A 27,527-nucleotide genomic window follows, 5' to 3' on the forward strand; every position below is an offset into this window, starting at 1 on the left:
CACCCCGAAACCACTGATAACCTCACCCAGCGGCTTCATATAGATGTTGAACAGGGTAGACGAGAGAATCGACCCCTGAGGCACCCCACAAGTGAGGCGACTCGAGGACGACCTCTGCCCCCCTGTCAACACCGTCTGCGACCGGTCAGAGAGATAGGAGGAGAACCACCGATAAACGGTGCCCCCCACTCCCAATCCCTCCAACCGGCGCAGGAGGATACCATGGTCGATGGTATCGAAGGCCGCTGACAGATCTAATAGGACCAAGGCAGAGGAACAACCCCTGTCCCTGTCCCTCCAGAGGTCATCCACCAACGCGACCAAAGCCGTCTCCGTGCTATAACTGGGTCGGAAGCTGGACTGGAACGGGTCTAGATAGACAGTTTCCTCCAGGTGCCGGGGGAGCTGCCATGCAACCACACTCTCTGCAACCTTCGCCACAAAGCGAAGGTTGGAGACTGGACGGTAATTACCCAAAATAGCTGGGTCCAGGGAAGGCTTCTTGAGGAGAGGTCTCACCACCGCCTCCTTCAAGGCGGCGGGGAAAACCCCTTCCATCAAAGAAGCATTTATAATTCCCTGGAGCCAGCTTCGTGTCACTTCCTGAGCAGCCAGGACTAACCAGGAAGGGCACGGGTCCAGTAAACATGTAGTTGCATGTAACCTCCCCAGCAACCTGTCCATGTCCTCGGGAGCCACAGAATCAAACTCATCCCAAATAACCTCAACAAGATGTGTCTCTGTCATCTCAGCTGGATCCTCGCAATCTTGGTCCAAACTATCCCGGAGCTGAACGATTTTATCGTATAGATAACCGTTAAACTCCTCAGCTCGTCCCTGTAAGGGGTCATCCCGTCCCTCTTGATGGAGGAGGGAACGGGTCACCCGAAACATTTGCAATGTCATGCCATTGAGACAATGGTGGTGTCACTGATTTTCCAGGACAGTAAATGACACTGATTTGGATCAGCTTCTTTTGAGATTCTTGATGGCATGCGTATGCTGGCAAACTGGTATTTTCCTTGAGATTATTTTCATATATGAAAAATCATAAAAAGGTAGTATAATTAAAGTAAATAAACTGAAGTATAAATGAGCCTTTTGACTAAGTAAACAGTTCCTTTTACTCCAATATAATTAATCATCATTAATTAATCTCGCTTGATTTTTTTCCTGAGAGTTCGGAGGGGGGAGTTCGGCAGTGATTAAGATAAGCATGTAAAGTGCTCAGGATTATATCACACAAGTGAATGGGGATCTACTTCCTAGGTGACCAAGATTGGGGTCTGTTTTTGTTTTTGTTCTTTAAAGTATGCTAGGACATACACTGTGATTTTCATGTGGTTTTCCTCAGTAAGGCAGTGATGATGTTTCTTGGCACCAGTGATGCAGAAGTTGAAGATCTCCCACTCCTTAACTCTAATTTCACATTTTGTCTGAACTAGAAATAATGTTTAGCAGGAATCCGCCAGCTTCATGCTATATCCTGCTTTGTTCAGAGGAAAGTATTTCAAACAAAACAAGAAACTTACTGAAGATTTCCTGCTTTGCCAGCTCCCACCTCAAAGGGAAGAATGAAGGGTTACATTCCAAGTAATTGCTCATATCTGGGCTTATTAATTCCAGATATAAACATCAAATCTCTTTTTAAGTATGAAATATCAGAGGGGAACTTTTTTTCTTGCTCAAGTCAAGAATATTTCTAGGCCTCCTGGAAGACCTCACATAGAAGCAGCTGCTGGGAAATCTAAAAGGGAAGCTTTAAAAAGCTTTAAAATTCTTTAGTTTTCCCTCCCATTTTACAAAACCTTGCTCCAACCCAGCTGTTCGCAAATATTTGCCAATTTTTAATCTAATGGTTAAAATATACAGTAACACCAGATTACAACTGCTCTTAACCCAGAAGCCAAGAAATATGTAACTTCTTTTCACTTTCAATTTGAGTGGCTCCGAGTACCGAATAGTGGCTATGTGCCATTCTCAAAATAAATCCAGTGTAACTAACCCATGGCTTGCTGGACCAAAACCTTATGTTCTTATATTGTATTTCTTGTGTTTCATATGTAGTTATGCAAGTGGTTACTTAAGTAATTCTAATTTTATCTAATATTTAACAACACATCACTCTGCTGTTTATATATACTGTACAGCGCAAAAGATTATGATAATTATAATGAGAAGATGACGATAAAGATGCTGTAAGAGTTGTAGCTACAGCTAAACTTGCCTATATCTTGTGAGAACACAAATAATTTTGAAAGGCATCCCACGGTTGTTGTTGTTGTTTTTGTATTTTCTTAGCTACAAGAATGGTTTTGTGGCAAAATAGTAAGTAATAACTATAATTTAAAGGGAACCTGAAGAATATAGGTTTAATTAGCAATTGTTATGGTGGCTTAATCTTTTGAGGAGCCTATCAAAGTTCATCTGGGAAAAGATTTTAGAAAGGTTTTATATATATTTTAGCATATATGTTCATTGATTTCCCTCTCCTTTGGAAATGTATTAAAATCTTCCATTCAGATGACCTGCTGCTGGAAGATATCATACTAATAACCCAAGTCAGATGATCAAATAGAAAACTGGAACATCAGTTACGGTGTAAGTGTCATATTGATTCCTGCAGCAATATGCTAAAGACCAAATATCTCAGATGGAATAGAGGAAAATGTTTTCCAAATTAGTCAAGCAAGAACACAATGAAATTGATATACAGCATTGTAGAAGGCAGGTGTTCAAAGTTCTCAGTATCAACAGCTGTTTTTAAAAGGCTGGGTGGAGAACAATGTACAGCATCATCGATTTAGAAGTCCTGCATCTTGGAATGGGACTTTATTGTTTGTAGGATTGGTTACTGGTGACTCAACCTTTCCTTTTGCACTTCACAAAGGGAAACTGGGCAGCAGAATAATACCAACCAACCAACCAAATGTATCTCAACCTGCTATCCCACAGCTGACATCTTAGCTTCAAATGGAAATAATAGGGTGAGTCAATCCAGAGAGAAACTTTCCGGCTTTCACTATTCACTCAATAGGAAAGTTGGAAAGCCTTCAAAAAGGCGCATGGAGGGAAGGGGAAACTGCACATAAGAATGTAGGAAGCTAGAACAGTAGCTGTAGTGTCCCTTCCTATTGCTCAAGAGAAGCATTGATAAAACAGAAGCATTTATTAAATGCTAAGCAATTCAGAAAAGAAGAAATATCCTTCTAAACCCATACTTCAAAAACCTGCCTGAGTTGGCCTGCTTTCCCACCTTGATCAGCAAGAATATGAGGAGAAGCAGGATCAAATAATAAAGTTCCTTTTAACATTCCTTTGTTTAACAATCCTTTTTTTAAAATGTTTTGTTTTCTTCTACAGGGAACAAACCTCCTGAGAGTTGGCAAGAAAGAGAGAGGGGAACAGATTAAAATAATTTGCTTTATGTAGTATATAAAGTAAGATGCCAATTTGTGCTGTGTGAAGAGGGAATTCTTAAAATGAAGAAGAAATTGTGGTACTAAATTTTAACTTTATATTCAGGCTTAAATCTCATGTATTTACCATTCTTACAGGCTTCCCGAATGGGGGACGGAGGAGTGAGATAGAGAAAGAGTAAGAGAGAGATTAATCACAGTTCTGAATATGAATGTTGACAACTGGAATTAGCAAAGTCCAAATGGCAGCCACAACCACCTGATCAAAGCACAAACTTTTGTGCGTATCTCATGAGTGAAAGGGGTGGGTTTGATCATATGGTTTTGTCCTCCATCTTGACTTTTTCACTCCAGTCCTGTGAACATTGCTGACTGCACATTCCATACAACTTTGCTTTCCTTTTCCTAAAAAGCATGTTTTCAATCTTTAATAGTTACAAAAAAGTATTCCTACCCATGAGTTTTTATTATCTTTTGGAAATCTCAGGGGACAAAGAGATCCTTCTTTGTTGTCTACATTTTTACAAGCCTTTCTCTATAAATATTAATCCCTTTTGGATAAATGTAGAATCCTGTTCTTCATTTCTCATGTAGCAAACTGAGATTGAAAAATTTACACAATGCATGCTGATATACCCAAAATTGTTTACAATATAACCTTTTCTAGACCTGCAGACACAATAACAAAAATGTTTGTCAAGATGTCCAACCATTACAGTGGTTTCTTTTCTTTTCTCTTCTTTTTTCACCCCTACATTATCCACATTGTAATTCATCATTTTGAAAGGTCATGAACCAGTTTGATCTAGTGGTTAAGGCTAGAAAGCAGGAGACAGTGAGTTCAAGTCCTGCCAAAGCCATGAAAGCCAGCTGGGTGATCTTGGGCCAGTCACAGTCCAATCATTGTCATAGGGTTGTTGCTGTGGGAAAAATAGGAAGAGGAAGATGTGTTGAATATGTTCGTTGCAAACAATAAAGGCATGATACAAATACATAAAATACATACCTGATTGAATTTAATAGTGGTTGGCCTGCAAAAATATCCACAAGGCCAGGGGTTCCTGTCACAACACTAGGGAATCATCCATGCTTGATTACCATAATCACTCTCCCATTTTAAAAGCTTGGCCTCCTTCCCATGGGAACACCTAGTGTGCATACCATTTCTGAGTGTTTTCTTTTCCCAAGAAGCTGCCCTTTCCCCCAGTTGCTTAAACCTTTGTCATTGGAAAACAGCTAGCAAATGTCATGAGCTATGTCTGGTTCAGCTTTTTTCTCATAGTATTTTTAGTGGAGAAATGGACTTCCTGACCCAGTTGTTTGTAGTTCTGCATGTGAGAGCTCGGCATTGTTAAGCCACAGTATGCAAGGGAATAGGATCCCATGCATGTTCCAGCTGTGATTATCTGATCTATTCCTATTCTGGGAATAGCTGGGTGTTTCCAAGTCCCTTGAGCTTGCTATGTTTTGATTTCTCGCCTTTGTCTAATGTGCTTAGATTATGGAAAGAACTTGGATGCTTGTCAAATCCTTATTATTGTTGTTTTGATTTAAATGATTTAACCGAAAATGAATGGGTTCCTGCCTTCCCACCCATAAGTACATTTGTTGGATATTTCTGTGCACAAAAAGTTGCTTCCCCCTCCTTTCTTCTTAGAACCGTTTCTGCCTGCCCCTCTCCCAAATCATTTCCATATAAATGCTGGCTTTATTTAATTGCTTAATAGCAGCACATCTTCAAGACTGTGTTTTAAAATTTGCAGGGCTGAACATCACTCCAGAGCTCATGTAAAGAAACAGTTCTGACAATCCCTTCTCATAGAAAAGAAAGAATCTTAAAAAATAGATCTTATAAATCAGCAGTCCCCAACTTTTCTGACTCCGTGGACCTGCAGCGGTGTCAGGTATTTGTGTGAGGGGCTGGTTTTGCTCATATAGCTGTTACTATTGGACAAATGGAGGCTTGCGCACATGCCCCCCCCACTTGTGTGGCCGGGTTCCCAACAGGCCTCGGCACATTACAGGCCATGGACTGGGGGTTGGGGATCCCTGTTATAAACTATATTTTTTATCTCTCCTAGAAGATTATACTATTTGAATTATGATCTGACGGAGTGATCTTTAGTATGAGAAGATTCTATTGAAAATACTTATCTTTTTGGGTTTTACTGAACATATGTTAGTTTACATGTTGTTAAACAGCAACTACTGAGAATTATTATGATGAAGGATGTTTTCTGAAGTATCTAGCAGGATAGAAGAGCACCACTGAGAATAGACTGTATGTCTATCTACAGTTTTGCAGTATTAATCTTTAGCTGAATTCATATTTTATTTATTTTTATTCTGCCTGAATTATTTTTAGAAATAACTCATGAAGGCAAACATATCTAATACTTCTTCCTTTTCCTATTTTTTCCACAACAACAGTTGTGGAAGTGAAGTGAAGTGAATTGGCCTCAAAGACCTCGCCCAAGATCATCCAGATGGCTTCATGTAGTGAACCGTTATAAATATGAATCACTTGGCCAAGGTCTGAATTTTGATCACATGACCATGAGAATGCTGCAGCATTCATAAGTGTGAAAAACGGTCATAAATTACTTTTTCAGTATGGTTGTACCATGAATGCTGCAGCATCCTCATGGTCATGTGATCAAAATTCAGACCTTGGCCAAGTGATTCATATTTATAACAGTTGCAGTATCCTGGGATCATATGAACACCTTTTGCGATCTTCTGACAAGCAAAGTAGTGGGGAAGCCAGATTAATTTAGCCGCTTTGTTATTAACAACTGCAGTGATTGACTTAAAACTGGGACAAGAAAGATTGTAAAATGGGGCAAAACACATTTAACAAATGTCACACTTAGCAACAGAAATTTCCAACTCCATTAAGGTTCCACATTGAGGACTAACTGTATTCTACTTCATGCAAATAAAGGCAAGAAATCTGCTAGATCTTAGGTGACCATTTTCCCAATTACATCAATACATCTCATAAGAATCATTCTGCTAAGACAAAGGAATTATTAAACACATTCTTTGTGATGCCATACTTCTAATATTCACATTAGTCTGATCTTTCAGACTGGATTGTCATACTATAGTATTTATGTCTGCATGTTGAACAAACATCCTAAGTACTTTTATCCAGTCCAATACAAACACAAACAAATATAAAATCACATGATAAGCTAGGCCTGAAATAATTAGTACAAAAAGGGTACTGACTTCTAGAAGCCAGAGTTGCTACTAAGAACTTGGTAACCTTTAAAATGATTATCTGTATTTGGTCTTGTTGGACCAAGTCTCTTGGTCAAAGAGCCAATTATGATTTTGAAATCATATGAATAAGTGACAGACATAGTGGTTATAATATACAATCCAACTGTACATGAATTGCTGACTCAACCTATCTATGTCTGAATGCACAAATAAACTTACATAGGTAAACTATATGACTGAGCACTGAAAATCATTCCAGTTACAGAGTGTGAAATTCAGAGATCAGTGTTATTCCTTCACTGTAATTAATCAGTATCAGTATATCCTTGGTCATGTCTGTATCATAGATTTTTGAACAGTAATTTTACAAATGGGATATTGCATGTATACATGCTGGCATGTGGTAAAATCATCATATATAAATATAACGGTATTTTGAAATAACACTAACTTACCCTGTTAATGGCACAGTTGCCAGAATGACTAATTGAGATTCCCTGAGTATTTCATAATCTATGGTATTGAGTATTTGTAAGTGGCCAACATACATTTATCAAATATAGCTGATTATTTAGCAATCATTATATGGTACTATTAACATTTTACCTGGATAACTGGTGAGGGAAATACTGTACACTACTGTTGGGTACCGTTCAGAGGTGGGATTGAAAATTTTAGCAGCTGGTTCTTTGCCCGGTTGTTGGGTGGGTGTGGCCATGGGGGCATGGCCTAGTCAGCTCCCTGTACCATGTTGGGTGGGGGGGTGTTTTTGCCCTCCCCAGGCTCCAGAGGCTTTCTTCGAGCCTCTGGGAGGATGGAAACGGCCTCCCACAGGCTCCGGAGGCCCTCCAGAGGCTGGAAACAGGCCCATTTCCAGACTTCTGGTAGGCCCATTTTTCACCCTCCCAGAGCTTCCATGCAGAACCTGCACTTACCTGGCATCCAAAATGGGCCGTGTGGAGACTCCTGGGAGGGGAGAGGCAGGATGGACAGGGTCAGCCAGTCCTTGCAACTACCGATTCAGTAAACCAGGTTAAACTTAACATCTGGTCTGCCCAAACTGCTCCAAACCGGCTGAATCCCATCCCTGGTACCGTTTCGCATTCTTGTATACAGGTTTAAAGACAGATTGCTGATTTGTAAGACTCTAGAGTTCATTCCTCACAGATCAATCATCTGGAGCTCCTTATTGCGAGCTTAAAAGCTTCCCTCTATTCTGGGAAGATGAATACAGAGCTAGTAGCAGTCATGAATTTGATTAATTCGTCCCATTGGAGTAATACATACGGACTAATTTGAAGTGGAGAAAGGATCGAGACAATCCCTTTTCTTTTATAACTTTTTACTCAATTTTTTTCCAGCTATACATAGTGCAAAAGCAAGCATGTGCTTTTACCTGTAGTTATCCAGGTAAAAAGTTAATAATACCATATAATGATTGCTAAATAATCAGGCTATATTTGATAAATGTATGTTGGCCACTTACAAATACTCAATACCATAGATTATGAAATACTCAAGGAATCTCAATTAGTCATTCTGGCAACTGTGCCATTAACAGGGTAAGTTCGTATTATTTCAAAATACCGTTATATTTATATATGATGATTTTACCACATGCCAGCATGTATACATGCAATATCCCATTTGTAAAATTACTGTTCAAAAATCTATGATACAAACATGACCAGCTGGTCATTTGCATTCTTTTAGAGAATTGTTGAGGCCACTTGGAAGTTTATCTGTGTCCTCAGGGTCACCTGACTGGTGCAAATGGGGTATGGAGCCTTCTTGGACCTGTTGAAATGATGTGTTTTTAGACTAGAGATAGATGATGTCATATCCCTCCCCCTCTGTTGACAGAGAGTTGGTCAGTTTTGACAAGAACAATTGAGAATCTCCATAGACATTTATTTCACATAAATTGTACACAACATTTATGTACACATACACATGGACATACAGATAGCATCTTTAACATACAACCAGAATATCCTGGTATATAAAGAATGATTACTGAAAGAAAACATGTATGTTGTCCACAATTTAATCACCCTTCCCTAATTCATTATTCACCATGACATCTGAAATCCCAACCAATGGCCACATTGCCTGAGAATATGGAGAATTGTAGTCATAAGACATCTGGAGAGCACCAAGTTGGGAAAGGTTATTATATGTACTTAGCACAGGAAGTTGTAATGTAAAAACAAATCTATAAAGGTTGAACTTTCCACATACTATAGTTATGAAAATCATGAAAGGTTTATAAAAACAAATTAAAACAATTTGTTTTTTTATAAACATTTTTTGTGCACTGAGAACAATTAAATCAGCCAAGAACACAAGACTGTAAAAATTTCGGATCCCTGCTCTACTTTCATTTTTTTTCATGATTCTGAAGAAACTATTAAAATAAACACAAGCTGCTGAAAACCTAGTCTAATAGGATAGTGATGTAATCCTGCTTCCAGGTTTTAATTTTATTGAGTTTCAAGAGCTCTGAAGACAGATGAAACAATTTATTTGAGTTGACCAATAAATAACAATTATTTAAGGATGTTTCCTGTTTTATAAAATAATAATCACATCCTAGATTGAATTAACTAAGAGGGCGAAAGGAGTTAGATCAGTTTATTATTAAGAAACTAAGCAGATTTGATCTCAGGTTATCTGTGTTCCCTGCCCTGAAGCTGAGACTTTTTTTTTTTTTAAAATGTAACTCCTTGGAGTTATCAGTTTTAGGTTTCTTTCACTAGCAGAAACTATTATACCTGTTTAGCTGGAAATAATGTTTGGCTAATAAGACATCCATGAGTTCATATGTTCAATTATTGATTTTCCCCCCATAAAATATGAAGAAACTTATCACAGTACAACTGTTAAACTGCTAAAGTTTACGGGCACATTTCTGTGAGTATTTCTAACAAATCAGTTGCACCAAGGTCCAAGGTTTACTACTACAGTACATAGCACAATTGGATTAACATTGAGGTGTCCATACCTATGTTCAGGGTGGAAAATATTTGCTGTGAAACATTTTTGCTGACTGTGTTCTCCATCTCTGGCTGCAGAGAACATAGTCAATCTGATTTCTGTGTTGACCGTCTGGTGATGTCCATGTGTAGAGTCGTCTCTTGGGTTTCCAAAAGTGTTTGCTATGACCATCTTATTTACTTGACAAAATTCTATCAGCCTGTGCCCTGCTTCATTTTGTACTCCAAGGCCAAACTTGTATGTTATTCCGGTTATCTTTTGGCTTCCTACTTTAGTATTCAATCCCCCATGATGATAAGGACAACATTTTGGGGTGTTAATTCTAGAAAGTGTTGTAAGTCTTCACAGGACAGGTCAACTTCATCCTCTGTGGTTGGGGCATAGACTTGGACTACTGTGATATTGAATGGTTTGCCTTAGATTCAAACTGAGATCATTCTGTCATTTTGGGGATTGTATCCCAGTATTGCTTTTCCTACTCTTTTATTGGCTATGAAGGCTACTCCATTTCTTCTGAGGGATTCTTGCCCGCAGTAGTATTCCTGATGGTCATCTGAATTAAATTCACCCATTCCTGCCGATTTTAGTTCGCTGATTCCTAAGATGTCAATGTTCAGTCTTGTCATCACAACCAGCTTGCTTTGATTCATGGATCTTACATTTCAGGTTCCTATGGAGTATAGATATTTACAGCATCAGACTTTCCTTTCACCACCAGATACATCCACAGCTGAGTGTCCTTTTGGCTTTGGCCCAGTCGCTTCACTCTTTCTGGTGCTACTAGTACTAGCCCTCTGCTCTTCCCCAGTAGCATATTGGACACCTTCTGACCTGAGGGGCTCATCTTCCAGCGTCATATCTTTTTGCCTTTTGGTACTGTCCATGGGGTTTTCATGGCAAAGATACTGGAGTGGGTTGCCATTTCCTTCTCCAGTGGATTACATTTGTCATTCAACCATATTCAATTTTAAAGATTTAGGTAAGTTTTCCAGCAGCACTGTGTCTTGAAGGAATGAGTGGAACTAACCTTATGCATTCTGCTCCTAAGTTTAAATGATCAGATCATAAAAGTATGGACTTCTGCATCCATTTCCCATTCTTAGTTATGACGTTTTTAATAATGAAATAATTTTTCTGATAGTATGTAAACCATTTAAATTTTCCTTACTTTAATAGTCAAATACTCCCAGCTGTCTCTGTAAGACACTTAAACCAGTATAAAATAGTGGTTTCATTTATTTAAAATAAGACTAACTAACCCATGACCTGGTAGGTGATCATTTCCTTACTAAATAAAGAGACAGAATGACCATGGGCAGGCAAAAAAAATCAATGGGAGCAGAAGCAATCTCTACTTTCTTGTTGGCTTCCCCATTCAATTTCTTTGTGGGAAATTGGCAGTGAGCATTGGAAATTTTCCTTCCTTCCTTCCTTCCTTCCTTCCTTCCTTCCTTCCTTCCTTCCTTCCTTCCCTCCCTCCCTCCCATCTTTTTTCCTCCTTCCCTCCCTTTCCGTTTTCAGCAAGCAAATATGTGTCCGCTGCTGGACGGGGAATGAATGAGGAATTGCACAAATGTCCAGAAAGTGGTCAGGGAAAATTGAAAATGAGGATCACGTGACCAGAGCAGCACAGCAGCAGCACTGAAGCAGCAACAGCATGGCTGTGCTGAAGCAACCACAACTTTCCCCAAATCATGCACTCAGGAGTAATGGGTCCCAGCATTTTATAAGTTGGCCAATTTGAGGTAATGTGGTTGAATTTTCCCCCCTATGTTGCACTATTACCTCCAGTTAAAGGTTACAGACACAAGAGCTTTAGTAATATATAGATACATCTGAGAAGGTGAATTTCAGATTTCTGTACCAATGATCTTTGATGAAGTTCAGTTGTTAAGCTGAAAATTATGCTATCCAAAACAATTATGAATTTAGAACTTAAGATGCATATAAAAATTGTCTGTCAAAACATCTTAAATTATACCAGATGACATAAGTAACAATCAAGTAGTAATGCTGAGAAAAGAAAAAAAATCACTAAATTACAGCTGACTTTCAATTATATCTTGGAGGCTTGTTGGTGCAGAAAGAGAGATTAAAGAGCAAAACATAAACACCAAATGTTTTAAAAAGACAAAAGATACAGGAAGGTCACAAATTCCTTCATCAGCAGGTTTTGTCACTGATTTTATGCTGAAATGTTAAATGAAAACGGCAAACTAGCTCTTCAAACCTGCGTAGGATTAGAAATGTTTTCAGAATGTTTTATGAGTTTGCAGAGGTTTAATCCAATTTATAATTATTTCTATAGATAATAGGCTCTTGTTAAAAGACAGTCTGATCTAGACAAAATAACAAAATCTCTTTTAGCTGATAAATGGCTTCTTTTTAAATCTGGGGTTTCTGAGGAATTATGGGCCACCTTTGGTGTTATTTGTTCTTTAATAAAGGAACTGGCATTTTGGTAAATGCAAGTCTCTGACAAATCTTGAACTTTTCCGTCTAAATATTATTTTCCTGCACAAATTTATCTCCTGCCCAAGATAAATTTCTATATGAATAACGTTCCACCTGTGATTAAGACTAGTGTGAAACACAATGCTTAATATTGTGGAAGTAGTTTCAGTAGGAAATTACTGAAAATATAACTCTTGGATCACATCAGCATGAATGGGCTATTTTATATCCTCCATCACATCTCGGTGCCTGTATACTTGCTATAGTGACATGTGATCATAAACAGGGAATAGAAGAATGAGCAGGGGTAGACAGGAGGGCAAGAAAGGAGAGATGAGAAGAGTGCTTCATGATATCATGAAGCAAACATTAAACTTACCGTACATCAGATATTGCAGACAGATGCAAGGATCTGTCATTTACATGATGACATTACTATGCACATGTCATCATTTTGGCATCATCATTGCAATTTACTAAGAAAGGGATATTCCCTTATTGGCCAAAGAACTGAGAGAAGATGAATTATCCATGGAGTGAAGTTTCTGCTAGGAAAACCAGTCTAAAGATGGTAAACAACATGTGTTTCAAACATGAGTAAAAAGAAATACTTCAGGCCTTCTCTAAGCACAGTACCTTTCTTATTTATAAAAGTAGTCTGTTGTTTTTCAAGCTTTTGCAGAAGCTTTGAAAAAAAAGGTGTGGCTGCTTTAGGAATTAAATTTGTGTTAGTAGGTCGATTTTTCTCCCAGGTTTTCATGGAAATCTTACAAAAGCTTAGCTGCTTGCTTCTTTGTTTCTTGATTTATTTCCATGATTCATCCCCAACTCTGACTGGACTTTAGGTGAATAAAGGGCAGTTTGTGTGTACTTCAAAGCACACAATTATTCTTGAAGTGCACAAATTATATACAAGAGCCATTATAAGCAAACTAAGTTAATGATCTTTAACAAAAAGGGCAGTTTGGAAACAATAATACTTAAACTGATTCTTGTTTAACAGTATCTTGGAATTGTGAAGATTTCAGACTAAGATTTAACAACTGCTATATTGGTCCGTTTGTCCAGTAGGATTGAGAAAGTAAGCCATGGAAATGCCTTTCATTGTTTACTACTATAATGTGGATTCTGGGGAAAAAACAACCACCCTAGTTTTCTTTCTCCTATCAAATCGGAGCTGAAAACCAAAATTTGTTTTTGTTTCCAATTTCTGACTTGTTTTGCAGAAACGTCAAGAATCCTGGTTGAATGTTAAGCTAGATGAACCATTGGTAGAGTGTGCCACTCATGTTTAGCTACTCATACTGGCAGGATGAATCAACCTTTACCTCGGTTGTGCAAATATAACCACTGTGTACGGGAAAGCTAAAGTTTTAATTACTGGGAATTCTTTGAAGTGGTGATACTGGATAATCAACTGGATTCTTCTGCCCATAAATCACATGCTTTGCCACTGAGCTATGGAAAAGATAACCTTAAGGACTGAACTTTCATTCTTAAAACTTCTATCCACAGAAATGAAAAAGGTAGCACGTGCTGGCAGTACCATAAATATTATCGTTCTGCAATAGCTTTTGAACCACACAAAATGCTGTTCAGTTACAATATTGAATAAAAACCAAGTTGTTTTTTGTTTGACCCAGTGTTTCAAGTCATAATTATACTGTACTATAGTAGAAGAAAGGATGTGGTGGCTCAGTGGCTAAGATGCTGATCTTGTTGATTGAAAGGTGGCAGTTCAGCGGTTCAAATCCCTGGTGCCGCGTAACAGAGTGAGCTTTTGTTACTTGTCCCAGCTTCTGCCAACCTAGCATTTTGAAAGCACATAAAAAATGCAAGTAGAAAAATAGGGACCACTTTTGGTGGAAAGATACAGCATTCCATGTGCCTTTGGCATTTAGACATGCCTGCCACATGACCACGGAGACGTCTTCGGACAGAGCTGGCTCTTTGGCTTTGAAACAGAGATGAGCACTGCCCCCTAGAGTCAGGAATGACTAGCACATATGTGTGAGGGGAACCTTTACCTTTATAATAGAAGAGGCATGATTGTGATTACTAGAATTCCAAACGTTTTTGTGATGTAGCTCTTTTTACACATTTTATGGATTCTAGCTATTCCTACTCTTCTCACGCCTCATGTTCCTATACATGTGAGGCCTGTATTTCTCCCTTTCCTTGCTTGTTATCCAGTTACCTTATCAGATTATGCAAGAATCTCTAAATTAGACTCATAGACAGAAATCACTGTTAAAGAAAAAAGAATTGTCTTATTTCTTTTGAAAACTGAAAAGTTGAAAGGCTCATAATTCCTTCAATATATGATTAATGGAATGATCATATTTCTGTGTCAGGTAGGTAAAAAGTTCTCAGACTCAACCCATGCCATCTCAGAAAAACGTCTGGAAAAATCCTTATCTGAAGAGTTGATAAAAGTCTCAAGCAAGCAGAGCATGCCAAAGATCATAGGGAATTAGGAAAACTAGTGTTCCTAGAATCATAGTTTATTAAAATTTGGGGTAGAATATTTTTAACCTGAAGCATTCACTTTCTCTGTAAGCAGACAGAAGGTCTCTGTGAGGTAACCAGGATCTTGCATTTTTGAAGATTTGGAGGTCCCTTTGTCATAAAAACCTCTAAAGCAGGAGTGGGGAACGATGGCCCCTTTATGATTTGTGGACTTCAACTTCCAGAATTCCTGAGCCAGCCATGCTGCTTCAGAAATTCTGGGAGTTACAGAATTCTGTCGTGGTTACAGTTGTGAATTCAAAATTTTCAGGCTGAAGATTTTCATCCGAGTGGTGCTTCCTGTGCAACGATAAAACTCAGAACAGTGTTTTAATCCAAGGTTCATTGTGGCAAGGCTGAAAGCACCTTTGTTTATGACAGGATCTTAGTTCTGAAAACTGTAATAAAGTACCAAGATGCATGTAATTGTAGGGAAAGGAAAAAACAGTGCTTTCTTGATTAAGGCTTCGGAATATCTTTCAAGAACCTTCTTTGACTCTCTTTGCCCACTCCCACCCCAATCCTCCCACTGCCTTCTTCCAGTGAAGAGGAGAGAAGCTAGTCTGTTATTTGTTCCGCAAACTGGGAAGCCTTGTGTGCTTCTTCCTTAAAGTTCAGAGTTCCTGGTTCAGCAATGATAGTTCATTCAATAAAATGATTGTCTAGATTTCCAGAATGGCCCATATTGTACCGATCCGGTTCCACAGTTGAGCTTTCAGCCTACAAATAACAAGGCTCAGTCTCTGGATTGTCCTGGCTTGTAGCTTATAGAAATATATGGATAGTCTTTTCAAATAGTTTTCTGAATGTGTGCATTAAAATATAACTGAAATGTGATTTTGGTTTTACTGGCATTGCAGTGATTATGTTTGCACAGTGACTCCACATTCATATTTTATTTGTTAGGGTTAACAGTTTGCGCATCAAGAAATATGTGCGGGGTTTTGGTCAGATTGTTGTGATTCACATTTTCTCAAGTAGCAACCCCGCAATATTTCTCACAAATTTCTGACTAAGTTAAAAAGCTGCTTGGAGGAAACTATTTAGGGAGGAAAAAATATTTTGATATGATTTTCTTCAAATGTCCTATGAACAATTGGTATTTTCTTCCAGTTTCTTCCAATTGGTTTTAGCTTGCTTTATGATATTTTGCTTTTTGTGATTCCTAAAGTCAGAAATGTAGCTTAGAAGCCAGCCATGTGTTTTGAACTGGCCTACTCCCATAAACATGGCAAATTCAAAAACTAATTGGATCAATTGACCACCATAGCTGTTTACACTTCATTGGTAATTCCAATGTTGCAAGTGAGCAACAACCTTGTTTAGTGACCATTTGCAGTTATGAAGGTAATGGATCCGTAGCTTTATGACCTGTTGTGTCTTGCCCGCCCTCAGAGCAGCCGGGGCCTTCTTACCTGCTCCCGAACACTGAGGAATGTATGCCTCCCGGCCCCAGTCCTGGCTCCATGCCCACACAAACTGCAGAAGAAGGAGCATCTCCCTGCCCCAGCCCTGACTCCATGCCCAGGCAAACGGAGCAGCTAGACCCCTCCCTCTCCTCCACAGCAGGTGAGCCTGAGGAGGGTTTACTCCCAACAACAGCTGATTGGAGGGAGAGACGACTTCCGGTGTCCAGGGGCAACGGTCGTCTGGAGGCTTCTCCTGCCCCCAGTGCCCGAATCCGGCCGCCGCCGAGGCCCCCAGGGGCCAGGTGTTCCGAAAAGGACACCTGCCGCACGGACGGCTCGCCAGGGGTCTCCCAGCCGACATACAGGACTGGGGGGACCGATGCTGGCGCGTCCTAGGCTCGGCGGGGTTTGGAGGCCACGGGCCACGGCCATTACTTTGGTCGTCGCCTGGGCCGCTGTGCCCGTGACACGGGGCTTTGGATTTATAACTGCAGCAGCCTGGTGGTGAACAGGGAGCGGAGAAGAATTGAGGAATGGAGAAGGAAGGGATATCGGTGGCAGGTGGAGTGCTCCGGAGTGCGGGGGTTTTCTCCCCTGCGGCTGGAAGGAGCACGAGTCATTCTGGAGAGAGGAGAACTTAAAATAAGAAGATTACGGTTTTGTGGAGCTCTGGAGAAGAGGTGATGGAGAAATTTAGGAGGGAGGTTTGAGGCCCCCTCCTCTGAGGAACAGTGGTGGCGTCCAGCTTCCGCCTTCACTATGAGAATCTTGATGACATCACTTCCCTTGACTTCCTGGTTGACTAACTGTACTCTGGACTCGTTGCTCCTGTGAGTGCCCCTGGTGGATCCGGAGGAAATTACAAGGATACTGTGCTTGCCTGAGGATTTTGAATTTTTTTTTTCAAATGGCAAAGGTCAGAGACCAACTGCTGGAGAGATGGAGAATTCTGGAAAAGTTATCCAATATGGACAAGAAACTGGATGATTTGCAAAGAGGCCAAACGGAAATAAGAGCAGAAATTGTGACTATCCAAAAGGATTTAAAGGATACTCAACAAGTCTCAGCAGAAAACAAGCAGAAAGTGGAAGGTCTGGAGGGTGAGATGCGGGCAGTGCAGAAAAGAGAGGAGACGACAGGCAATGCTGTGCTTGGACTACAGATGGATAAAATGTCTTATTTCCTTAGGTTTCAAAATTTGGAAGAAGTGGACCAAGAAGATTTGAGAGATGTTGTGACTAAATTGTTGGGAGAATTTCTTGGGAGAGGTGTTGATTTCATGAATTGGGATGTGGATCGAGTTTATAGAGTTAATTCACAATATGCACGCACGCATGCAGTTCCCAGAGAGGTTCATGTCAAATTTGTGAGAAGAGGCGAGATGAAATTCTTAGAAAACATAGGAGTGGGGCACTGACTTACAGGGGCAGGAGATAGCCATTCTGAGGCAGATTCCCAGACAGGTGCGTGAAATGAGAAAGAAATATTACTTTTGTCAAGCAAATTGTACCAGAAGGAGTAGGCTTCAGATGGCTGATGCCAGAGGATTGATGATTTTCCGGGAGGGCATTACGAAAAAATTAGTACAATTGCGGAGGCTACGGCCTACGTGGAGGAACACAAAGCCCTCCTGGAATCAGATGACCCAGGAATTGAAGAAGGGGAGGTTATAGACCATGGGGCGGTGGCGGCTGCCGCTGTTGCGGCCCTGGAGTTGGGTCAGGCTGAACCCAGAGTTCTGAGATCCAAAATTAGGAAGTGATAAAGATATTTGGTATTGTGTTGGTTTTCCTTATTCTCTTTTGTATGATATTCTGTTTATTCTTGACCCTTCTTTATTGCGTATGTAAGATTTGTAAACTTAGCTACTTCGTGTCACCTGCTTGCCATATGGCTGTTGTATGTGTTAAAAAATTTGAGCAAAATTCTTACCCTGGATAAGAAAAATGAAAATTTACCATACCTGATATGTATTTGTATAAACCTTTTTTGACCAATTAAAACCTTTTGAACAAAAAAAAAAAAAAAAACAGCTGATTGGAGTGACCCTCGCATCAGAAGATTGGAGAGGCGGAGGCAACAGAAGGAAGGGAGGGGCAGGCCTTAATGAGTGCTGAGTCATGGAGCCACACCCCATGGCCTATATAAAGGATCTACTTTCTGGCAGTCTCTGAGTCAGGCAAAAGTCGAACTTATCTTGCTGAAGTCACTTACTGGTCTCCTGCCTGCTCTGCGGACTTTGCTAGGACTTTGGGCAGAGCTGCAGAGGCAAGCCTGATTCGGATTTCCCTGACCCAGCCGTCAGCGGAGGAGTGGGACACGACATGACCAGACTTCACATTTATGACCTTTGCAGCTCTGTAAAATAAAGGAAATCTAAAGTGAGATAATATGCACAATTGCAGTTTTACTTAGCGACCACTTTAGTGACCAAGTTGCCAGTTGCAATTGTGGTTGCTATATGAGGATTATCTATGTGTCAATTGAATACACTTTGAAGTATCTGTCCTATGTGTGTGTAAGAGAGCTGGGAGGGAGGGATAAAACCTCATCTTCAATATAGAATATTTTATTTGTATTTATTTGTCTAGTAAAATTAGGGATGTTGTTTATTTAAATGTAGATTATATGATGCATGCAATTTGTTGAGCAGGAATATATCAGCTGAGTAGATACATGTCTCTTTGTACACACTTGCCTAAATATTTATTTATTTACTTTTTATGTTATGAGAATGTCTTTTGGGGGAAGCCAAATTCTTATTTAGAATTTAGGTTTATTCTCGTACTTAGATACATGTCTCTGAGCTTCTTCAATTTACATTCTGTAAAATGGGTATGACTGATATGCATTCACTCTCTATGTTCTGTTTGTGTCTTTTTTTATCCTCACATGAGGGAATGCATTTTTAAAAATTGGCCATTTAGTAAGAGTGCTCATAGCACACTCTTATAGTTCCAAATTTGTTCAATGAATTCAATGCTTAGCAAACCTCTAAAGTCACATAGACCCAATTTTATGAAAACTAAACCAGTCCTGAATTCTTTTATCTCTGAAATCCCGCTGGAGTAGTGCACTCAATGTGAATTAACCAAATATAACCATTTTTAAAAACAAACAAATATAGAGTACAGTATCATTATGAAATGCGTTTACAATAAAACCAGACTTATACAGAAAGAAATAGATGCTGGTTTTATATGGTAAAAATGGTGCAGTAATAATGTTGACTAATGATGTTGATAGGAGCAAAACGTTGCTAATTTGCCAAACCATCCCACTTTAATAGTCACATGGCAGAGTTGAGAAATCAAACAAGAAATTGTTTTTTCTCATTCCTGTATCAACTTAGCCTTTTCCGGAGCCTCTCCCTCAAAATGGGACGGTAATCAACATTTATTCTTATTTTATTTATGCTGGATTTAGAAGTAATAACTGAAACAGTTCAGCAAAAACAGGTATTTCTTGTCTTCTGTTATAATTACTCATTGCTTTAGCCTATTTTTCCTTGAAGCAAGTGAGTAGCACCAAAGGGTTCCCTTGTCAAATATATATGCAATTTGTTCCTTTAGGAGGGTCAGTTTCCATTCAAAGTGATCCAGCTGTTTTCATCTGCCACTGTCAGCACATCTGCTTCTTTTTTGCTGTTTGGGAGAGCAGCATTCTTCTGCTGTTGTTGCAATTTACTTTCTCTTTCCCTAGAGCGGCTGACCCTTCTGAACCTTGGAATGTACTTTGTAGAACAGTCTGGGAAATCCATTGTAAATCAACCACATTTGCTATTCTGCCACTTGAATGCTTGTTTCACTGAAATGATCAGCTGGCCTGGCACTTTTCTGCAACAAAGAATAAAGCTACAGCTAGAAGGAAACTGCCTTTTGCCAAGACATTCTCTTCAGAAAAGAAATTGTGCCAGCTTGGAAGGTTTTAGGTCATGCTTGTTTTGGATAGTTTTGTCCAATGAGTCTAGAGGACACCAACTTGAGGTGAGCTCTACACAGATGTTTTAAAGAGGAAGAGGAGTATGCAGAAAAATATATGCATTCAGTGGTGTGGATAGTTAGGCTTGGGAAAATGGAAGTCTCTCTTTTACTGCTTTTCAAAGTTCTATTTATTTTATTTTATTTTAATTTATTAATTTATTTTAATAGTTTATATTCTTAACCTCATAGAGTTTAATCATTCAGTCTACTTTTCATGTTAAAATAAAAAGAATTATTACTAGGGAAAGACACTGAGCTTGTCGATCAGAAAGGTCGGAAGTTCAGCGGTTCGAATCCCTAGTACAGGTCTCCTGCATGGGCAGTGGGTTGGACTAGATGACTCCAAGGTCCCTTCCAACTCTGATACTGTTACCAGGGGTGAAATGCTCCCGGTTCACACCGGCTCGCCCGATTAGGTAGCAATGGCAGCTGCTGGTTCGGAGGACCGGTAGCAAAAATCTTTGGCCCCGCCCCACCTGCCTCTGCTGAGCCGCACCATCAGCAGAGGTTTTTTTTTTACTTTTAAAAGTTTTTCTTCAGCCGAAACATGCCTTTAAAAGTAAAAAAAACCAAAAACCTCTGATGATCACGGGGCTGAGAAGAGATCATCAAAACCCTTTAAAAGTTTTTTTAAAAAAAACCCTCTTCAGCCGAAGGGGAAAAAAAACAAGAAAAAAAACAAGGTTTTAAAAGCCTCCTCTGGCGATCCCAGAGGAGTTTCCTGATCCTCACAGGCTTTTAAATTCACTTTTTAACAGCCCCCACTTACAAGAGCCCCCACCTATGCCCAGCCAATTCCCCCTCCTCACTTATCTGTAATTACTGCTCTTTCGGGCTGGCAACACCATGCTTTTTTCAGCTACTGAAGGAAAAAAAAAGCTTGCTTTGACTTCCTGCTTTGCTGGCTGAGGAACTCTGTGATTTGAAGTCCACAATAAAATAAAATAAAATAATAAAATAAAATATTTGTGCAGCTTTCTGAGATTTGGTGTGTTTCTGTAGTGTTTCACTCTTAACTACACAAACACACAAAATCTCAGAAAGCTGTATGTGGCATTGTGTGTGTGTGTGTGTGAGTGTGAGGTGTGTGTGTGTAAAGTGTGAAAGTTGGTTTTTGAGCTTTTTGTGACTATGTAAAGTGTGAAGTGCAGCTGCTTTTACATTGTGTGTGAGTCAGTTGTGTTGTGTTGTGTGTGTGTAAAGTGTGAAATTTGGTTTTTGATACCTCATTGTTTTTTATACTTTGTTTATTATTTTATTATTTATTGTTATTGGCCATGCCGACCCAGTCATCTGACCACCAAGCCACGCCCACCAATTAAGCCACGCCCACAGAACCGGTAGGGAAAATTTTTAGATTTCACCCCTGACTATTACTGCTTGGTCCATCATGAAACTTGCTTATAACTTTACACAAATTGATGCCTTCAATCTACTGACAGGGCTATTTTGGAGGAAAGACAATAACAATAGGCAGGAAATTACAGAATAACAGATTTGGAAGGTCTTCTAGTCCAACCCCTGCTCAAGCAGGAAACCCGATACCACTTCAGACAAATGGTTGTCCAATCTCTTCTTAAAAACCTTCAATGTTGGAGCATTCACAGCTTCTGGAGGCAAGCTGTTCCGCTGATTAATTGTTCTAACTGGGAAGAAATTTTGCCTTCGTTCTAAGCTACTTCCATCCTTGATTAGTTTCCATCAGTTGCTTCTTGTCCTGCCTTTGGGTGCTTTGGAGAATAGAGTATAGCCCCTCTATTTTGTAGCAGCCCATTAGATATTGGAACACTGATATTGTGTCACCCCAGTCCTTCTTTTCATTAAACTAGACATACCAATTTTAGCAACCCTTTTTCATATGTTTTAGCCGCCAGTGCCCTAAATCAACTTTGTTGTTCTTTTCTGCACTCCTTCTAGCGTTGCAGCATCTTTTTTATATCATGGCAATCAAAACTGGATGTAATATTCTAAATGCGGTCTTATCAAGGCATTATAAGGGGTATTAACACTTCAATACATAATAGTGTTCAACTAGCAAAAATTGACAAACTCTATAACTTAGAGTCTTCCAGAAATGTGTATCATCCACAGTTGGCATAGCCAGTGTTGATTGCAGATGATGAAATTTTGTAGTTCAAGACTGGGACCCAAGCTAATTAGGGTGAAAGGATTGACATTTTGTTAAATCCTTATGGGGTGTGTGTGTGTTATCTTTATTTGCTTTATTTGGTCCCAATATTTTCTGCACATATATATCACCCCATTTGTTTTGATTTGTTGTTTCCTTCATCTATGCTTATATCTTCAAACTTTCTTTATATTATGGGAGTTCCCATTCTGGTGCCTTTCAAATACGTTGAATTTCAGATCCCATAATACTTAAGAGAAGATTGCCTATAAATTATGCAATGCAATTTCTATACCAGTGTTATTTTACACGCTGCCCTATTGTTTTCAGTGAGCTGTACTGTGCCCACAGCTTTAGGCAATCCATTTTAACACAGAAGCAAGGCCCACTGAGTACAATGCAACACATCCATTAGAAGAGAACGCTTTAGTCAGATGAAGGAGACATCCTTATGACTGGTAGTCACACTGCTGGCCACGAAGTGATGGTCCTAGCATGGATTTTCCCATATAAGTGGAAAGGGCCAGTTTCTGGTCAGCTGCAGGTTAGGTTTTGAGACTGGATCCACCATATGACAAACACTCTTCCTTGAACTGAACAAAGGAAAAACTTCTTTCCAGTCTTTTCTGAGCTCAGCATAAGCTGCACAAAGTAAAAAGGCTTATGTATATTATTTGCTTCCAAGTTGATTGGGAACAAAAAAATATACAGGTAACCTCAACTTGCAACTGGTGGCTTAGAACCATTTGAAGTTTCAATAGACCTACCTAAGGATACTTATGACCCAGGTTTGAAGTTCTGATAGTCAGAGACCCTCCCCATGATCACATTTTGAATGCTTGGCAATGCAACCCTATTTATAGCCATTTGCAGCATCCCAAGTTTTACTACAATTTTACCATAAACTGGCATTTACTTCTGGTTTTTGGCAAAATCACACCTAGAGCATACCAGTTTGTTTAACAACTGTGGCGGTCACTTAATGATCACCCCAAACAGGTCATAAAATTAGTTTGGTCACATGATCAACCCATTTTACAACAATTATAACTGTGATGGGCAGTGTCCATTATGGTTGTAACTCAAGAACTCCCTGTAATTAATATTTTTTATATTTTCTCCATTACCAGGAGTGGGAGCAACGGAGTTGCATCACCTACCTCTGTTTTTCTTTCATATTTGCTTTTTACAATGCTGGAAAGAATACTTTAAGCTAATCCAAAACTAGGAAAAAATACTTGATACGCAGACATATAAAATGAGGGATTGTAACCCTCCTTATACAAAGACAAAGAATTGTTTTAAAAACTCCTGGATTACATAAAAGCAATTTGGCATTGGATGCAATAAATAAGCTAGGTTTTTTCATATCTCTTTTAGCTCTGGAACAACTGTTGACAGAACTTGAAGATTTTCTGAAGATTCTAGATAAAGAGAACCTCAGCAGCACAGCTGTAGTCAAAAAAGGTTTTCTGGCTGACCTCCTTCGGCTGTGCACAAAATCAAGTGGTAAGCAAAATCAGGTGAACAATTATTGACTTTGGAAGGTTTATCTTTCTTGCTGATACCCTAGTCTATCTATTTCTCATTTTCATTTGAATCTTATGGGAATAAGAGAAACAAATATCCTTTATCAGCATGAAAACAAACTTATTTATTGGGATATATGTGTTTGAGGACTGGGAGCTACTTAATTAGGTGCAAACTTTGTTACCAGTTGCTCAGAATATGTTTATAAATAATTACACATTTACAGATGGTAGTGGTGATTAAAAATTGATAAAAAGATGATGGAATTTTTGCTGTGTTGTGTTTCTCCTAATCTGCTTTATTCAAAATGACAGCAAAGTTCATAAGAGTGTACAATAAAATTTATTCCCTTCCTTTTATTGTAAACATCATAAATTATTTTTATTCACCGAAGTTTGCTAATAAGATTAATTTGCAAAGGATTAATCACCTTACCTTTTGCCCTTTACAAAGTTCTCATTTCCCTGTTTTACTCAAGATAAATTCTTCAGGAACAAAGTCCAGTAAAGTGCTTCTCATGAGAACAGAGCATCCCTGGGAAGGGAAGAGCAAAATGCTTTTATAACTTGTTTAAAATGTCTGCCATAGAATAAAGCACATAAATTAGCTTATCACAACTGCAAGTGCAAGAGTCATCCTGGATAATGACAATAGGAATTATGTTCCCACACATCATTGGGGATACTGCTGTACATGTACACACAACAAAATGCAAAGCAGTATTTTATACTATTTTTACACTGTAGGTGGTGATGAAGAATACATTTATATGAACAGAGTAACCATAAATAAACTACATGGGGAACCAGAAAAAGCCAACAAAGGTAGGCATCAGATGCTATTATCATTCAAATGTATCTAGAAGGCACCAAGCTTGAAAATAAACTATTCTAGAAACACAAGTATTACCATTCATGGTGGGGTGGGGTGGGGGGAGATATACTGTGTTCATGTCATCAGATTTGTGCTCTTTGATATATTTGCTATCTTACAGTAAAAAATAGATATATATCAAGTATTTTTTTCTTGTTTGGCTTAATACATTGGCCTAATGGATAATATGAATTGTTGAAAACATATTATTCTTCTATGTTCATTCAGCATCTCTGAATAGCACTTTTTAACTGTATAACATACATCTATACCAAAGCATGGGGAACTGCCACGTATAGTATGTTCTATTCTGTGACATTAGGATAGATAATAACTGCTTGTAGCCTCTAGGTGGACAGATATTTTGCCTTCAGAAACTTTTTGTATACATAGATTCTCTTTCTGTGAATACTAAAAAGCTCTGTACATAGATATTAAATAGCATGAGTACTAAAAGCTCCATATGAAGAATGATTCCTTAAGTTAATACATATATCCATCTCTAACAAAGAGTTGGTTTGATACGCCCTTACTACTTAATCTGTTTTGGTTTCTGCAGCTGCCCCTGCTTGGATTGAGCCTATAACTGATTCCATTTTGGGATTTATAGATGGAAAAATGTAGCCCCTGGTATTTGTCTCTAAGTTGTATAGAAACAGAAAATCTGAGAAGACGTGGGAAGAACAGCAGATGTCTGATTTGTTTGGCTAATAACATTACTATACTATGCATAGTTTGTTTTGCTGCTTCCCTTCTTATGCCAGAAAACTATTAAAAGTTTCAGATGCAGAGCTGTTATTGTGGCTCCTCAGGCTCAGTCCCAAAAGAACTGTGGTTCTAACTTTATTTTTAAATTGTACAAGAATGTAACAAAGTTCATGCCAGATTCTTTTCAACATCTTGGTAACCACTGCTTACCCTTTGGGTAGCTATCAGACCAACCAACTTTAGAATACTCTTATTTTCAGTGAAAATTTTGTTTAGTATATTTATAGGGATGCTTGAAGTGATTTCAAATATAACCTCTCTGTCCATAAAGATAATTTCCAAGTATAGAAATCATGTTCATCTCTCTTATGTCACCATACCAGAAAATGACAGGTCAGATTTTGCAGTATATTATCCTTGTCATATTTTGGATAATGTCCCCCACGATTTTTAGACAGCCTTGAGCACACTGATAGGAAAACTTGAAGAGAGTTATAGGAGATACATTTTAATCGACTAAGAATTGTTTCAGGTAGGCTACTGCACCGGAAAGGTTATAAATAGGGAAAATATAATTTCTTTTCTCTGTTCCAGGAATAACCAATTTGGTGGTATTCTCTGTGCTTTGCATTTCAACTTCCATTAGACCCAGCAAACATGGCTAAATAGGAGATAATTGTGATTCTTGTTAAACTGCTTACTTACATCATGTTTATGCTTATTTATCAATTAAAAGTCCTTGAATCCATTAAAAAAAATCACAATGTTTGTTGAATTCGGGGGGGGGATCTGATGTTTTAATCTGGTTATAATCATTATGAAATACACTTTTCAGGGATTTTAAACAGGTGTTTTATTCATTTCTTTCCACACACTATCAAACTCCAAAGAATAAAATAGCTTGTTCTGTACCACATTACATTTGCAAATTAGCTGAAAATCAGGTTGGCAGAATTTACTCTACTACCACAACTTTTTCTCAGTAAGATTTTTCTTCCTTGGACTGAAAAGACTGAATAACCTGGTATTCAAACCATCCTTAGCAACAGTAAGGAAAGGTGAATACTTACCAGATTTGATTTAGACATCAACTGGGTCTTACAAGTAGACTGATTATTTATAAAGCATCATGGAGCTCTCAGTTTTCAGTGTTAAGTGAAGTATTACTGTATGAGTAATATTTTTGGAGTGAAATCGCCATTTTGGTGGTCTGGACTAAGTAGGCTAATTAATCACATTTTTCTTTCAAAACAAAATTGAAGCATCTGAGATTATAGCTGAGTATAATTATATGTAATTACCATTTATTTGTTATGATTTCTCTTTGGATTATGATGTTAGGTTACCAAGATTCCTTGACTAATGGAGAAATGGAGCAGTATTTGTATCCTCCACAGAAAAGTTTGCCAGATCTTCCACATTCAAAAATAGTAAGTCCATAATATATTATATATATTAAAAAATCATATGGATACATTTTGTGTTAGAATTTGAAGATCTTCTAAGTAACCTGCAAGAAATATAAATCTGTTGAAGTTCATAGAACACTGACAAATACTACAAGAAAAAGGGAAAACTATGCGGGGATATTCTTTATTTTTGCCTGAACTGAACTTTCATCTTCATTGTAAATATTAAACAACTAGCAAAAAAACTTATTTTCATCAATTTCACAGATAGCCCTACCTGAATATTTCCTAGCAATTCTTTTCGCTGTTGTTGCCCAGCTGTGCTGATAATTGTTTGACTCTATATAGCTGCTGACTCTATATAGTAGCTATTTTTTGTTGACTTAATTATTATACAGAATATTAGAGAAAATCTAAGTCCTATTGTGTGATCACTTGTTTAAGCTTGGCTTTATTTGGTAAGATTTGTCTTTTAAGAGATGGCTCAGCAAATTAGTTCATTCTCTTTTTGAGTACTGTAAAATTGCATTACTGAGGTCATGGACAGAATGTCATACGTGATGTACTTTGTGCATTAAAAAAGAGAAAACCTGCAAGAACATATATATACAGCATTGGCCTATTGTGGGAGGAAGTGAAAACCTGTGGGTGGTCTGCCGAGGAAATAGCTATGTAAACTGCAGTCAAAGGGTGATGAGACAGATTATTACTGTGAAATCCTGTTGCAAGGATTTAGAGTGAGTGATCCCATCAAGGTAGCTGGAGAAAGGAAGCCTGAGAAAACACAGAGACTTTAAGACGTACTACTTCATTGTCCAAGTAATGTTTTAGTCAATTCAGTTAGATAGTTATAACTGACTGTTTTTGGGCGGGTTGGATAG

General features: G+C 38.6%; 1 protein-coding gene across 3 annotated transcripts in view; it reads left to right on the forward strand.

Annotated features, from left to right (window-relative positions):
* The window catches only part of AFAP1L2 (actin filament associated protein 1 like 2), a 93,125-nt gene that overhangs the window by 26,267 nt on the left and 39,331 nt on the right, over window positions 1-27,527 (forward strand). For 2 of the 3 annotated variants that reach the window (XM_058188602.1, XM_058188601.1), the window contains exons 2-4: window positions 23,507-23,635; window positions 24,403-24,480; window positions 26,579-26,667. In XM_058188602.1, coding sequence (XP_058044585.1) covers window positions 23,507-23,635; window positions 24,403-24,480; window positions 26,579-26,667 — 296 coding nt within the window. The remainder of the gene's footprint in view (window positions 1-23,506; window positions 23,636-24,402; window positions 24,481-26,578; window positions 26,668-27,527) is intronic. The other variant, XM_058188603.1, reaches the window with a different exon arrangement.

The sequence above is a fragment of the Ahaetulla prasina genome, chromosome 6 (assembly GCF_028640845.1).
Source record: "Ahaetulla prasina isolate Xishuangbanna chromosome 6, ASM2864084v1, whole genome shotgun sequence".
NCBI classification, from domain to species: domain Eukaryota; kingdom Metazoa; phylum Chordata; class Lepidosauria; order Squamata; family Colubridae; genus Ahaetulla; species Ahaetulla prasina.